The sequence below is a fragment of the Solea senegalensis genome, linkage group LG9 (assembly GCF_019176455.1).
Source record: "Solea senegalensis isolate Sse05_10M linkage group LG9, IFAPA_SoseM_1, whole genome shotgun sequence".
Taxonomy (NCBI): Eukaryota; Metazoa; Chordata; class Actinopteri; order Pleuronectiformes; family Soleidae; genus Solea; species Solea senegalensis.
Window position 1 is genome coordinate 19,746,500 of NC_058029.1, and position 16,520 is coordinate 19,763,019.

Sequence of the window (16,520 nt, forward strand, 5' to 3'; positions counted from 1 at the left end):
TTTGCTGCCAGTTGACTCAAATTGGACATTGCGAGCAGCGTGCATGTGTCATCACACACACAGCGACCGCATCTGTGCATTCCCATCCGGCTGTGCCATGATACAGAGAGGAAACCTAAATGACAAACACATACGGACAGACCCAGGCCGCACCCTGTTTGTCTGCAGGAAACCTGTTCTCAGCAGGACCTGCTTCAAGTATTGAATAGGTCTGGTAAGCCTCAGACCAACACACACACACGCACACACTGGGGAGAGTAGTCACTGCTCGTGAACTCAGTCATTTTCAGGCCTAACTCCAGCCCTGGCCTAAATATAACATTGTGGTCGACCGCAAGAAACTCAGAGTCAAAAACAACAGTTTCCCCTATGCAGTCTGCAAATTACATAGGGTGCAGAGAAGGAGAGGAAAGGAGAAAACAGAAGGGAAGAGTGGAAGTCAAAGAAAGTAGAAGGACAAAGAGATTTATAGGAGTATTATACTAGGGGAAGATAATAAAAGAAGGTACAAACCTTGGCAGAGTGAAACGATAGCTGGAGAAAAAGAGAGATGAATACTGAAATGGAAAATAATTGGGTTTGGAGACCAAGTTAAAAGATACCAAAGATAGTAAAAATGAAACCAAACTTTAAAATTAAAACTAAAAAGAGCAAACACGGCTTTGATGTGGTGTTAAGAGTGTGTGACAAAATGCAATAAATCTGAGAAGAAACAAGAAGGAGGAGGAGCAAGGGTGGTCGAGGAAAGCCAGGGAAAGATTGTGAGACATGACGGACAAGAGGAGGTAAGACAAGAAGGTGGACACAAAATGGATGATGAAACAAACAGGTAGACAGGGATGAAAGAGGAGAGAAAGTGAGTGGCGCTAATTGGGAAGTGTGGTTTTATTTACAACACATTTTATGGAGTTGCAGTAGTATAGTAATGACACCGTGTGGTGGTCTGTGTGTGTACTTTTATGTCCGTGTGTGTGGGTGACTGAGTGTCTCAGACGGGTGGAGCAGTATAAAGTTTAGTAGCTAATTCAATTGTGGAGGGTAATTTGATGTTGCTGCATCAGTCAGTCAGTCATTGCTGTCATTTTGCACGTCGACATTACACTGACAAAACTTACTGGCTATTTTTGGCAAATGTGTCTATGGTTTAATGAAAAGACACATAAAAGTAGCTGTGATGTTTGTGGTGTTTAGTGTGTCCACATAGGGAAAATGTTCTGCCGCAAATGCACGCTATAATATACAAAAGATACGCTTTTTCTCCTTTTTTAAATAAATGAAATATTCCTAATACGTTGACCTCTTCTTCAGTTTGCAACCGAACTGAACATGCCATGTAAAATTTCTGACTTTTCTGACTTTTCTATGATTTATTGGTCTCTCCCCGTGTGTCTCACTCACTGACCATGGTGCACATGCTCATCAAAGTTCACTGATATGATTGGCTGAGAGGTGATTTACAACTGACTGGTCTGAATTTCCTGGACCTCTGCCTTTCAGGCTAGAAAAGCTGCACCAGATAAAATACAAATGCTCTGTCAAAACGTGTCATTTATCAACTATTGATCATGGATTATTGGACCGTGATCCACCATTTAGGGACTTCTACAGTAGCAGAGTCCTACAGTCCTACAGTGGAAATCCACGTCAGGCTACATAGGAAACATAAAAGTTAATGCAATGTATGTTACTATGCCATTATTTTTAATTAAAACATAAAATTAGAATATGATGAAAACTACATCGTAATTTTTAACTACAAAATATAAAATAGAATCTATATAACAAATATCACCATGATAATAAAGTGGTCAGGTTTTGTTTATAGTGCACAGAGCCTGCTGTTTCCTCATATTTCCATCTTTGTGCTCTACTAAACTCAGCTTGTGGCTGTAGCTTCATACCGTATATTACAGAGTGGCATCATAGCGAGCATATTTCCCACGTCATAATTTGAGGCTTTAATATCTTTTTGCTTTATAGTCTCAAGTCAATTAAAATCTTGTGTGCGCAGTTGTCAACTCGTTTCAGATCTTTTTTCTAAATTTAGCCAGTCTCGCTCGCAGTGTCTCCATGTGGTCCAATTTTCCCGACTGTGTCGCCCTCACGTTCACGCCCCCTCTGTCTGCTCCCTCCCTGTGTGCAAGCTGTTCTTGAGCTTTGTTTAGAGCTTTATTCTTTTTCCAATTATGTAATTCACTTTACCCAGCCATGTCTACATTTTTTAAACAATTGTAAATCTGCTTATACAGCATATAGTATCAAACCTCTGGAGAGAGAGAGAGACATGAAAGGAGACAGATTGGCGTGTCAACGGTTCTTTTGAGGGCTATTTTAGCTATGTGCCCAGGTTTAGGGTTAAGTTTATAATAAGGACCAGGTTAGGGGCAAAGGTTAAAAGTCAAACATGCTGTTAAAGTTCAGGTTAAACATGCCAAGGAGTGAATGCGGTCCATGCCTTTGTAGATCGAGAAAATGAAATTGTACGCCTGTGAATCTGAAGTGTGTGTTTGGTGTGTGTGTGTGTGTGTGTGTGTGTGTTCCTCCTGTAAGTGTCTGAGTGTGTATTTTTACAGCTGTAGGAGAAGCTCTCGGCCGGCCAGGCTCGGTCAGGTCGTGCCACACCTGCAGCTGAGTTGCTGACCCAGCAGACAGCCAGTCCAGCTCAGCTAATCTCCTTGTTTTTCTACCCTGTCACTTTCCTGCCCACTGCCAGCACCTCTATATGTCCATCTGTGAGAAGCTGCACATGTGTTTGGATAAGTCCTTTTTACACAAATTGCCATATTTTGATATGACACCTCCTCTTGATATCAAATTAAAATCTTTAGAAATTCCACAAACCGCAACATGGGCTGGATTTATTTAGCCTGGCACAGACACAATAAACTTTCAGTGCTTTAAGTAATAAGGGTCTCATACTGATTACTGACTCAGCATTTTCACCATATTCTATTGGATGGAAGGTGAAGACAGTGGGAGACAGAGTGGACAGAGTGTGTTGTAGTGTGACTGGTGTTTTCAGCCCACAGGTACACAATTTCCCTGGCTCCATGTCACAGTCGCTGCTTTTCAACTACCTTTTAAATATCCCTCCTAAACGCCTCCAACTTTTACTGACTAATGTACCAGAAAACAGGAAATCACCAATTACTCTCCTGTGTGTGTGTGTGTGCGCACATGTCCTTGAATTTTTTTATTTTTTTGAAAATAAATTTTTGGGACCTTTTCTGTTACAAACAGAAAAACCTTTTTCAGGACCAGTCGTCCTCACAGGAACCAAAACCTGACCCTAATGAGGCAGAACCTAATTTCTAACCAACTAGTTAAGGTTAGGACTGAGATGTGACTAGTGATTATAGGGTAAGACATTAACTGCTTCAGGATAAGGCTTTGAAGAAGAATAGCTATGTGTGTTTGTGTGCTTGCATGTTAGGAACTTTTCTGGTATGAACAATGCCCTTTTTCAGGACCCGGTAGTCCTAACAGCAACCAAAACCTGAACCTAATGAGGCAGAACCTCATTTCTAACCAACTGTGTGTGTGTGTAGAAGTACAGGCCTTCTCCAAGACACACATCCAAAAACGGATGTCGTGGCCACACGGCCACACATCAGGTCTGGGTGTGGTGCTCTATGTGGGTATGACTTTATTAAAGTAGGAATTTTATTTTGAAAAGAAAAATATATTTTAAGACGTAGAGATTGCGACTGATCCTGAGCCTGCGGAGCTGATTCTTTGGACTCGGGTTGCAAACTTAAACTCTTCCAATGTTTGTTATTTCTCATGGTAATATCATGAAGATGATGACAGACGTGGTTGTTTTGTGTTCAATGTGAGTAAACAGTTGTTTATTTACACATCAAGTGGACATTCCCGACAAAGTCCAATATTCATTTCTTTGGTCTCCTCCTGAAGGAAAAATGTGGCTCTTTACCAGCTAAATGGTCCACTATGTTTCTGCTCATGTTTGGTGCTTCACAGTGGGTTTGACAGTGCAAACAGCTGTTATGAAAGTTTGTTTCATAAAGCAGCATAAGGATAGTTACACACTACAAGCTATTCCTTTCATGAGACACTCAGTAATTCAATCCACTATTGGAATACAAATATTGACTGGAGGTGTTCTAAGTAGCCAGTCATGTTTAGTCTAAGCCCTCTGATAACTTGGTAAGGCATAAATGAAAAGCACACTGGAGCACATCATTCTAGAAATGAACAGACGAGAAGAAAAATAGACCTGATTGTCATTATAAACACAAATTATACTGTGATATATTTGGAGGAAAACCCCATAAGAATGTTTCACCAAAATGTAAACAGTCAGACAATTTCCACTTGGTTAGCCAAATGTGCAGTATGTTTTCATAGAGAAAGCTCAACCAATAAGGGCAACGTAGCAGTGATTGACAGGCCTACCAGGCCATGTGGATGGCGTATGCTGTGCGCGTCTCTCGTCCCTCCTGTCGGCTGATGTTCTTGGCAGCCTCCACCACGTCCTGTGTGGTCTGGTAGTCCTTCAGAGACCACTCATGGACTGCTACCTCTCCATACTGCAGTATACCAACCTACACACACACAAACATGTTAGCAGTTCAATAATGCCACATGCTCATGGTTGAGCCAGCACATATTTGTGGAGAGCAACATCTGACACTTGTGTTTCTAGGGTGAACTATCTCTTGAAGTGCCAGCCCTTTCTTTAGCAAAGTAAACAGCGCACTTGGGGAGTTTTTGAATTCATTCAAAAACCAGAGGTATTTCCTCTTTACCTCACATTGCCTGCTACTCTCTCCACCCCCACCCTTTTTTTTCTAAACCCAAACTGCTTCTCACCTCTCTCTCTCTCTCTCACTCTCTCTCCTCTTGTTGTTTAGCCCAATATAAAGTCCTCAGACCCCCACGGCCAACTTCCATTCCTCCTCAACCTCAAGCTAGCTCAGCTCATGTCCCTTTAGATTAACACAGCAATCCATTCTGGACAAATTTGCCAAACCAGTTCTTTATATGTATCACGATGTGCATGTTTTTACTCAAGGGACTAACCCGTCCTACTGCTCAGGGCAAAAAGCTAAGGGGTTCCAGAGATTTAAGTGGGAGACAAAGTCAAAATTTTCCATTACTAATGTAAATCATATTTACAGGCAATGAACATGTTGATTTGCACTTTTACCTGCATTTGGTCTGAGCTGATGTGAAACTTGCTGAGGATGTTACTGAGGAAGTTCTGGACCTCGTACCATGGGTAAATACTGTTGGAGCCATCCAGTACAATCACAATGTCCATGTATGTGGAGCATCCTGCCAAATGTGGGAATTCAGAAATATTTGGTTGGTTAAAGCAGCCCAGTGCAGCATGTCTCTCTGCCTCAGAGCGTGTGTGTCTGTGTGTGTGTATGCGTGCGTGTGCAAATGTGCGGTTACTTTGAGCCGTTGGAGCGATGGTCTCTCTTGGTTCCAGGTCATCGCTGACGGAGGCACAGATGCCGGTGCTGAACATAGACGTACCACACTCCTGAGACCACAGTGGAGCACAAGCCTGCCACAAACACACACACACACATACACACATACACACACACAATGGCATCTGTTTTACAGGTGAGCCAATTTAGGGGGGCATTTGCAGTCAATTTGAGCCGTTTATATTCTTAAGTATTTATGTTCCGCTCTCTAAATGTGTTTTTGTTGTTCATTATCAAAGGGTTCAAACACGTAGACAAATGTCACCGGGTGACCAGAGTGTAAACACGGAAAGAAACAGATAAATAAAGGGTGGATGAGGAACCAAAAAGAAAACAAGTCAAGGGAATAAGTCATGGAAAAAAAACTACAATGGTGTGGTTTTGGGACGAGAGAGAGAGAGAGGGAGAGAGAGAGAGAGAGAGAGAGAGAGAGAGAGAGAGGTTGTTGATGATATGTTGGCAGCCACTGTTGTCATGAGTGGTTTAACAGAGCTGGAACACCAGACCAGTAAAACAATTTAAATCTGATTGTGTTAAAAGTAAGCGGGTTACAGTGGGGTGGTGGTATCAAGTTTCAAATATTTCTGTCTTGAAAGCATGCCGTTTATTTGGCTTCTATGCCCGAAAGAGAGAAATGGGGGTGAAATAAAGGGAACGTGGCGAAAGGAGATAAAAGAGAAACTCATTCGTACAGCTGGGAGACAAAAGGGGCTAGACTGAAAGTGGGTTGATTTGGGGTAGAATGAGAAAAAGAGAAACATCCTGATATTGCCTTGCCCTGTCATTATGGATGGGATTTTCCTCAGAAACCTAGACAAGCAGGGAAGAAGGAAGAAGGGATGGAGCGAGGGAGGGATGAGAGAAAAGTATGGAGGAGAAAGATGGAGAAAAACAAGAGAGGTGCTATGGCTTTTGGTAGGTCTGTCATTAACAAAAGGGCCGGAGACGCATTCCAATCCTGTTATAGACCTGACCACTGGAGTGAAGGCACACACACACACACACACATTTAAGTGGGTTATGCTGGCGAGCATGAACTGTACACGACTCCAAACCCGATTCAGTAGTAAAAAGCTGGCAGACACCAAAACATGGAGCATGTTTGCTGATCATTCAAGCTGTATATGGACAAAATCATTGACATAGTAACGAATATGCAAAAGCACACACACACACACACACACACACACACACACACACACACACACACAGAGTGTTTCCTCATGTCCAGGCAGAGTTGTGTTTGTATGAAAGCCAGAAGCCTCAGTACTGGTGAAATCAGGATTGGAGCAGCCAAGACAGAGCTGCAGACTGTAGACACTCAGCACAGCAGGAAGTGATAATATTCCTCTTACAGGATGGTAGAGGCAAGAATGTGGATGCAACACTATATGAACTTGATTTTGTTTATCGTTGAAAGTTCAAAATGTAGCTATTTCATTAATAGATTAATTCTTCAAACAACAGTGAACATCTGCCGGGTGTTGTTTCTGGGACATTTAGCAGGTAAATTTAGCGACGATGGAGTCAAATAAAAAAACAGAAATGATTCATTCAAATAATTTTAAACAAACACAGCCTGCGTTCACCACATCCCTTCAGTCTGTCACAGATGATCCCAGTGACCATGCAGCAAACATAAAAAGATTTATTTCCCAGTGTTTAGACTACATACCAGGAAGCCATCAGGTGAGTCTGGAGTGAGAGTCATTCCCAGGTGAGAATTCCTCAGGTTTTTAGAGACGTTCTGAAGAGCAGTCTCACCTGCGAGACATGGACAGAACAGTTAAGCGCCAGGTAGCTTATGAGTCTCAACTTTTATGGAGATAGTGGATTTTGGTCTGGATATTTGCACCTCACCTAGATTCACCTTGCTGCAATTTGAATTCTTCTCCTCTCCCACAATGCATTTGTAAACATCTCCTTTCCTGTTGTTTGGTGGCCCATCCCAGGGAGCACCAACCAGCATTCTTCAACAGAAGTGATATAGTCCATTATCATTATCACAAAAGGTTTCAGTGTCTTCCCTTCCTTCTCCCTCATACACACTTACGATTTCTCTCCATCCGCTTCATGCTGTAAAACAGAGAAGCCAAACAGAGCGTCCTCTGGACCACTGAAGATGCGTGGATGCTTCACATCTATGTTGAAACACTGACAGAACTCTGAAAGACACAAAAATACAGTGACAAACTATTATGATGATTTATTAAATGGGATTTCTGTAGTGACCTTAAATGTAATGAGCAAACATGAACGTTATTACCATTCTCATTTACGAGCACATCTACCAAAATATCGGACTATTGCTCTTCAAAGCTTTAAAGGTACAGTGTCGCGGATTTAGCAACATCTACTGGTGAAGTTGTGTGTTGCAGTTGAATATTATCACATATTATCCTTGTCTTCCGAGCATGTAGGACAGGGGTGCCCGATCTTTTTTTTAATGAGGTCTAGATTTGATAATGGGAAGATTCCCAGGGGCCAATGGTAACAGTATAAGTTACATACAAATGCACGGTTTATAATCATTTTATTTTCCTTAAATGGCAATGTAAGCAAAGCTAAGCCACGCATGTGAGTGAGCACATGAAAAAATTCTGCCTTTCTTTCACATCTGGAGTTAGATATCATAACAGGAGGTGAATGCATGTATCTGTCTGTCACACTGGCCTCCAGTTCAAAGCACAACTCCTTACCAGCTGCACTAATGGGGACTACATGTGACCAGAGCCGATTTTCTTTCCCTAGCCATAAATAATACATTATAAAACGGAAGCTGCGGGCCGTACAAAATCTGACCGAGGGCCGTGATTGGCCTGCGGGCTGGAGAACCTCTGGTAGCTTTCAGAGATTTTTAAAATTAAGCTCTGTAGACCTGCTCCCAATATAAATATAAAGGATTCATTCTGTTATAATGAAACCAATAATTCATACATTCAGGTGATTTGACATGCTTTTTTTTTATTGCTTTTCTGCTAAACGGAAATGATTTCATCTAAATCTTACACACTGGACCTTTAACATAACATCATAAGCCATTTAAATGGTACATAACTGCAGTCACAGCTACAGTGCAGACTTGGATGATCATTTTCTTTCTTTTAGTGTTGAAGAGAAAGCTGAGGGAAAGAAGGAGGGGGGTGAAAATATGGATAAACAGAACGACCAATGCAACCTCTGAGGAAAAAGGAGTTCAGTTTGAGGGGAAAGGGAGGGAGAGGAGAGAGAGAGGGGGAGAGAAGAAGCAAAGCAGAGAAGGGTGTGGGTTAGAAAAACTATGGAGTATAGTAAGCCCCCTGTTATGACACACAAGTCCGCCCTTCATGCCCAGAGTGTGTGAAAGAGGTGAGGAAGGCAGCAGCATGATAGTTGTCAGGCAGTTCACTGAGTGTAAACTGAAGCAGGAAAACAAATTACAAACCAGGGAAACTCTAAATAATGTTTTAAGTAAATTCTAAAACAAGTGACATTAATATACAATTACATGATTGAAATGTTTCCTGAGTCCAATTAAAACTGAAACCATAAATACTGTCATTTTGGGAACTAGACTTATTCACTTCTCTTGTTTCATAGATGAGAAGATAATTTTGGCTTTGAAATTCAGAATAATTATTCTCAATAATTATCAAAAAGATCAGAAACCGGAGGAAGTAGTTTGTCTGCCCAAAATAAGAACATCACCGAACACATCAGACTATTGCTTTAAAGTTTTACAAGAAGGATATGACTATGATATGACACACCTGCATACGTTACTGTAATTAGAGTCAGTTCTAATACACTCATGCCGAGGCTATTATGTGTCACTGTTCCCTCCATCACTCCATCCTTCTCTTGACACACTGTTTTAACATTGGTTTAACCCTTCTGTCACTATCCTGTCGTCGCCGACAGGATTTGACAGGTGTACTTCTCATTACCGTAACTCCTAGACCGTTTGTGATATCTAGAAAATTAAAAACTATGGACTGGTGATCTTTCCAGGGTGTGATCCCGCTTTACAGCCTATGTCAGCTGAGATTGGCACAGCAGCCCGCACAACCATCATGTGGAGGGTAAAGCGGTAGACGATGGATGGACACTGGAAGGCAGAGAAATAGAGCTTTGTCACTGCCAGATATTGAATGTGAAAGTTATCTTCACTTTCAGAATGAATCGCTCATTGAACGTCCAAAGAAGCCAGGGAATCAAAATAAATCCAGGCGGCCTGATGGTCATGATGGTCATAAGAGGTGTGCATAACTTCTGGTCATCATTGCTGATGTTGTTATTCTACCTCTTCATGCACAAAAACAATATAGCATTATTGATTACTCTGTCAAGCAGTACTATCAGACCTGACTGAGGGACTGTTTGTGTGTTACACAGGGAACATTTATTTGGGGCTGTTTCATTGTGTTTTCAGTCAAACTCCAACCTGTGCCAGTGTCAATGTCAGTGTTGCCTCCATCTGTTTTGACTTAAAATAAATCACTTCCTGTGTGTAGTGTGGGAATGTCCCCGGTCAACATGACATCTGCTCGTCACTATTCTGACAAGCCTCAGAGCTGAAAGGCTTAATAAATAGACAATGGTGTTGTAGTTTTTGAATGTAACAGACATTTGTTTACTTCAAAGATACATATCGCAGTTTTAAATTGCTGTGTGATTTCTAAGGTAATTTATTCCTTAAGCTGAATAGTTTTGTTTTTTTTAAACCTGACTGTAATAAACCCCAGTAACTATTAACATTTAATGACTTTACATATGTCACTCTCAAAAACATTGTGCAGCTCTTGACTGTGATATTTATCTAACTCATCCCCCTTTTGTATGTTAGATGTGTTTTATTAATTTGACTTGACGTGTAATTTTGCCTCATCGGAGGGTACAGTAACTCTCACGCTCAACATAACTCAGTGATTGCACGACAGAGAGAGAAAAGTGGTGCAGGACGGGGAACGAGATCAGGAGACTGCTGCTGTCATTATACACTCACTCACTTATATACAAACTCTTCCTCACAAATACACACTGACACACACACACCAACATTTACCTCAGCCAGGCCAGTCAGAGGGGGATTCCACTTGGAAACTAGATATGTTCACTGCTTTTCTTCCATCTCTTATTCTGCACTCACATACTGTATCCTTCAACCTGATTCGACTTTTCTTCTTCTGTGTTGCAGATGTTTTGTTATAATATCGATGCATTGATATTGTCATTTTCTGCTTCTTCTTGTAACCTGATTTGTTGTTGGGTACCCAACCAGCATGGTCCTTTTTTAATCTTAATTTTAATTTTAATAAGAAACACACTGAGATTAGAATTTCTTTTATAGGTGAGACATAGACCTCGTTAATGCATGTGTGTGGACAGTGAGATGATGCCTGAGCACAGAGAGAACATGCAAATATGGAAAATAATAAGTGTTTCTTCCTCTTAAACCATGAGATCATCAGTGGCCGTGTCGTATTCTGGGTTATGAAGACGACAAGTAGAGGAAGTATGGAAATAAATAGCTGGTGTTCCTCGAGAGTGAGACAGAGTAACGTCCTCTGACTTTGGTTCCTCTTAAACTGGTGAGAACGTGGGCTGGTTCGCCAGAAAGCACCAATATTCTGATGCTCCGGAACGGCACCAGAGCCAGAACCAGAACTGTGTCTGTCTGAAAGCAGAAGGGCCCTCAGTTGAAACACCTACAAGTGCCAAGGCACAGTCATCGATTATTGGTTTTTGGTCTTTCCTGGAGCAAGTGCAACAACACTAACCATTATTTTGATCTATTGGTTGGTCCAACGATTGGAGCGACTGAAATATCTCAACAACAATTGCAATGTGAATCTTGTGGATGTGGATCATATTCATTATATTCAGGAGGTAATATAACTGGACTTACTTTAACCAAGTAAATTGCTTCTCCCTATCCTTCTCTATTACATATTTAAAATGGCAACCATAGTTAAGAAGTGTCCATTGTTTTAGACTCAACTTTATGATCATTTTGACCCATCTGTGTACTTATAGTCCATAACATGTTTTTATTCTTCCCAGTGTAAAGACATTTACACAATGTAAATATCATATCAGTATGCACATTGAGACACAGAAACAGCTTCACAGAGCCACTGGCATGACTATAGATTTATCTTGTGTGTATCTTAAAACTTCACAAAACTTCAATGTGTAAACCTCCCGTGATTTTGATATTCAGTCATCTTTCTGTGATACACAGATGTTTTAATACACTTCAGCAAAGGAAATAAGCGTAGGCAAGGACAGAATCATTCCTTCATACTAAATCTTTCTTTCTCTCTCACCATTTTGTCTTACACACAATGTTGTAAAATCTTTCTGTCTTCATTGCAGCGTCACCCACCCTCTCTGATTCCAAATTACTTTCCACAACAAACCAGGCCTCTGATAACAAGCCCTGCCACTGATTTTCTTCTTCATGCCCCAATAGCGCTCTCATTTTCTCATAACCCATAAATTACTCCCCGTTCTTACGCTCTCTCCTGTAACATACAGAAACATATACTCTGTACCTCACCGCAAGGCCCCACAGACTCCCACAAAACAGTACCATCATTCCCTTTTATTCCCTGTCCTGTCCTCTCTCCCTCTGGTTTTGTTTGCATGCGGGTTTATATATGACACTATACCACAGGCTGTCTGACCACCCATCGCCATGACAACTGGCGACAAACATTTATCAAGCCAAACTGAGTCCAGATTCTCTCAACCACACGCTTGGCTCTGGGCACTGCTGCTGCTCAGTGTGTGTGTGTGTGTGTGGCACATGCGAAGTGCACTGAACGTGTTGAGAAAAAGAAACTCGACACTACAGTGTTTTGGACCTGCCAGGACCTATTGCAGTATGCAAAGACATTGCTGTATGTTGTGTTAAATGAATTAACATGCTTAGTTTTCCCTCCTCCTTGTCCTATTGCCAATCTCTCCAATTTTCATCCATGACTTACAGCACCTCTGTGAAATGTCCTGCACTCGAGATGTTTGCCCGAGTGTCTGTTTCTACAATCTAATTGGCTCACGATGTTTCCCAAGCATCAGTCTCATTCCTCCACCTCATCTCGCCCTCTTTCACAGATTTTCTCTCCATTATCTCGATCGTGTTCTGTTCTCATGTCTGTCATGCTCTCGAGGGGGGAATAATGGGGGTGGACGAAAAGAAGGGGAGTATAAAAATGAAAGTCAGCAAATGATAGGAGAGTGGAAAAAACACAAGAAGATAGCTGGGAGAATAATATCAAGAATTTATGAATGGCCGGTGAAACAGAGTGAAACACACACACCTGTGTTTGACATCTAAGTAAAGCATAACAGAGTGTAAAAGACATGGGATGCCTGCGGCCTGCATCAGGCGAGCCCTGCTGAAACCATTAACATCACACACATGCTCACTCACCTACATGTTCCTGTATGGCAGCTAGAAAACATCACTCACCAGTGAGAACACAAAACACACACTGAAGTAACAAAAAAGTTGGAGGAACTACTTATGGAGGGTAACGTGTAAAACCTGACCTCATGCAACAGTTGGCAAGCATATAAGTATGTGTGTAGGCTACATACTGTATGCAGTGTGAAAAACCTCAGTGTTTGAAGCATTCTTACTGCTCCTGCACATCACATTAACACTGACCTTGTGAATACAACAAGCTCAATAGGCTGCGAAATGATGTTGTGCATGGCACGTTGTGGTCATATTAGCTCTGGATCACAAACACATTTTAAATCACAAAAACATCTTAAAGTGCTAGTTTGGGATTTACAAAGTGTGGTTGTATGAGGTACTGACACATAGTTAGCGCTGATGTCACCGGGTGCATTTGCCAGTGTGCTGCCATCGTTGGGAACCACCCTGAGACGCAGATGCTTGCCCACAGTAAAAAATATGGCTTCTAGTAAAATCACAAGGAAAAGCAGATTTTAACCATGTAACAAATGCTTAAATTGACGCCGGCTCAAATCCACAATATCTAAACCTTTTTCATTTTCCCCGCAAACTCTCTGTAAATGAAGCTGACTTCAACCGAGTCTCAGTGGCTCTCATCTGATTTGGGGACATCTGTAAATCATGTTACACATGCAACATGGTGCTGGGCTGTGATCGGCTGCAACATGAGTCACTCACTCTCTGCTCTTCAGGTCAGAGACGCTCACATTACTGGAACTGAACTGACAAAGTGCATCGCGATGTTGTTCGCCAAGTTAAAGCGACGCAAAGTTGACAAAGTTTGAATATTTATTTACTTTACCAGCAAGTACAAGCACCACACCAGTGTATTTAACTATATTTGACAATTTTTTTCTGTTGTGTGGCCCACAAAACACTGCAAACAAAAGTTTGTTGCGCTTTGTAAAATGCTCACTCGTCTGCACCCAAGTCCATAAAGAGAAAATCAACAAATTTATATCACGAAAATCAGGAGTAGTTGATTCATTGTTGCCTCCATTAAGTTCAGTTGTGTTATTTTGTGATGTTGATGCCCAAATTCCTTTGTTTGAACCAAATGAGGCAACAGCAGCCCAAGGTGCTTCCCACTGCTCCTGTGCCTGGCTTGTGTGTGTTCACTACTGGTGTGTAATAAGGATGGGTTAAATGAGGGCAAATTCACTATCACTAATTGGTGTGTCTGCAAAAAGGACTAATTCTAACAGCAGACCAGCAGGTTCTGTGTGGTAGAGTGAGCAGTATATAAACGTCCCTTTCCTGTCAGAAAAGGCTGGCTACAGACAAGATAGCAGAGTCAAAGATGGCAGAACTATCACTTCGAAATCTATAGACTGACTTCAGACACACTGTGTGTGTGATTCAGGGCTGATATGACTGCTACATGCCACGCACAATATCATTTCTCGGCCTATTGATCTTGTTTGCCTTAATGGTTGAATGCTATACGGCAGCACTTAAACTCCGGCTTATCAGCAGCATAAACGCTTAGTTTTGGTAGACGACAATGGTCTTTTTCTTCGGTTTCTTCCTGGTCAGCAGGAACGGCACAGTGAGGTCTAGGCGTCCTCTCTGCCACAGCAAACGTGACTAATGGTTGGGTGCTGATGTTGCATGCTTCACGGAGAAAACACTCATGGCATAGACGCCTTATTAGGGGAACCTAAGACATCGGGTCTAAGGGAAATGGAAATGGCTGATATGGCCCATGAGGTCGTGTTACACAGCTGCCAGGGTCAGAAGGTGCCAACTGTAAGAGGATATGAACCAGTTACCTTTTTAGCAAAGGATACACGCATATATCACTGATAGCTCCAAACATCTTCCGGTTCCCCAGCACTGATATCACTGAATGATTGACTAAAGGATCAGAATTTAAATCAGGAACTCTGTTGGACCATTTCCTATTCTTGTGATCTGTTTGGCAAATGGAATGTAGCCATATGTTTTAATATGCCTGCTGCTTCTCTACTCTTCTACACACAGTCATGTTAGGAATGCCTTCATGGTCAGTGCTCACTGTCACACAGAGAGAAGCTCTTTGGGACACCGTGGGTGAGAGCTGTGACTGCATGGTTCACATATGTTGTCAGTTGGAGAGCAAGAGTTGTGGTTGAAGTTAATGACCGTGTCACCCTGCAGACAGCACTGGACGTGAGTGTGACCTGGCAGTGAAGGGGCATCAATCATAGACCAGAGATTGCTTTTATACAGAGTTTATATCGAGTAAAGTAACTTGACAATCAATGAATGACTTGATCTAATTAAAAAACAAAAGAACAAAACGACATGTTATTCAAAATGCAACAACTGTGAAAATGAAGAAACTGTTTCTTACCTTTAAGAAGGAGGATGAACTCCAGGCACATCAGGTATTTATACAACTCCATTTATGAAACAAGTCTCTATCGTTTTAGTCCTCTTTGTACACAGTTCACTATTCTACCACGCACACACACATTCGCTTTAACACACACACAGGCGCGCGCTTTTCAGCGCTCTCTTTCCCCATAGATGCGTAAACTCCAGTGCTGCATGTCTGCCGTTCGTGCGTCAGGCTCACTTCAGGGCTCAGAACTTCAGGTTCTCAGATTGACTTTAAAATAAATGAAACCTCTTCCACTCGTCCGTGATTTTAGTGTCTCTCCGCTTTTTAAAGCCCGGAATAAGGAGTATTTGAGTGACAGCAGAGGAGATTAGATTGTACGGTCATAATCTCTGTGGCGGTGATTGAAGCGTTCTTGAGGATAAAGCAGAAAAACCTAACTGAGACCACAGTGAACCATGTTCTAGCCGTGAAAATCGTGGCACCTGTCCCATTCAAACAAGAGGCCTCACTTCAGAGTCATCAAACCATCACTAATGCGTAACACCTTCCCAAACAGTCAGTCAGCAGCGCGCCATCTCCCTGCGGACTCCGGAGCGCGTCTTTGAAGATCAAACTCTCCTGGAGACAAAGTGCGATCATCAAGCTCAACGTTTGATCTGAGTTGTTTCCTCTGATAACTTGTCCACGATCCAGGCTGCGTTTCTTATTCAGAAAATGTTGTTTTTCAGGTGCGTCTGTGTCGATGTAAACATGTGCCTCCACGCTTCACTTTGAAATGAAAGAGCACGTTTGTGCGCAGATGAGGTCCCCTCCCTCCACCGTCCTCCTCCATCCACCAGACTCCTCACTGAGCAACTGCTCCAGCAACCTCAAACCCACATCTCTCTCCTTCTCTGGCTCCATCTACACTTTTTTTCTTTTTCAAACTCACTCTGAAATACAGTTTTCCCTCTTTTACTTTTTAAGACGTTCTATAAGATCTGCAGCTTTGTGGAATATATAGACAGTTTGTTGGGATACAGGGTTACTCTCATTTAACTGATGAATGAATGGATGAATGAATGTTCATGGCTCATAGTTTAGGTTGCCAAATTGTGTTGACAAAAAATATGCATGGGGGTGCCTAACAAAATGTGTGGGATTGGGGGGTATGTGGCTGGAGGTCAATTGTCTGAAGGGACACTGTGAAAGGTTTGGTGTGAAAGGTTCATCCATCCATGAATGAATGAATGTATGAATCAATCAATCAATATATAGTACGTAA

General features: G+C 41.9%; 1 protein-coding gene across 1 annotated transcript in view; it reads right to left on the reverse strand.

Moving 5' to 3' along the window:
• Window positions 1-16,072, reverse strand: part of itga10 (integrin, alpha 10) — a 28,666-nt gene extending 12,594 nt beyond the window's left edge. Inside the window, exons 1-7 of the mRNA XM_044033560.1 lie at window positions 15,266-16,072; window positions 7,516-7,627; window positions 7,323-7,432; window positions 7,138-7,226; window positions 5,422-5,536; window positions 5,171-5,298; window positions 4,417-4,565 (exon numbers count right to left, since the gene is read on the reverse strand). Of these exons, the coding sequence (XP_043889495.1) occupies window positions 4,417-4,565; window positions 5,171-5,298; window positions 5,422-5,536; window positions 7,138-7,226; window positions 7,323-7,432; window positions 7,516-7,627; window positions 15,266-15,317 (755 nt within the window). The 5' untranslated portion in view covers window positions 15,318-16,072. The remainder of the gene's footprint in view (window positions 1-4,416; window positions 4,566-5,170; window positions 5,299-5,421; window positions 5,537-7,137; window positions 7,227-7,322; window positions 7,433-7,515; window positions 7,628-15,265) is intronic.
• Window positions 16,073-16,520: the final 448 nt, after the last annotated feature.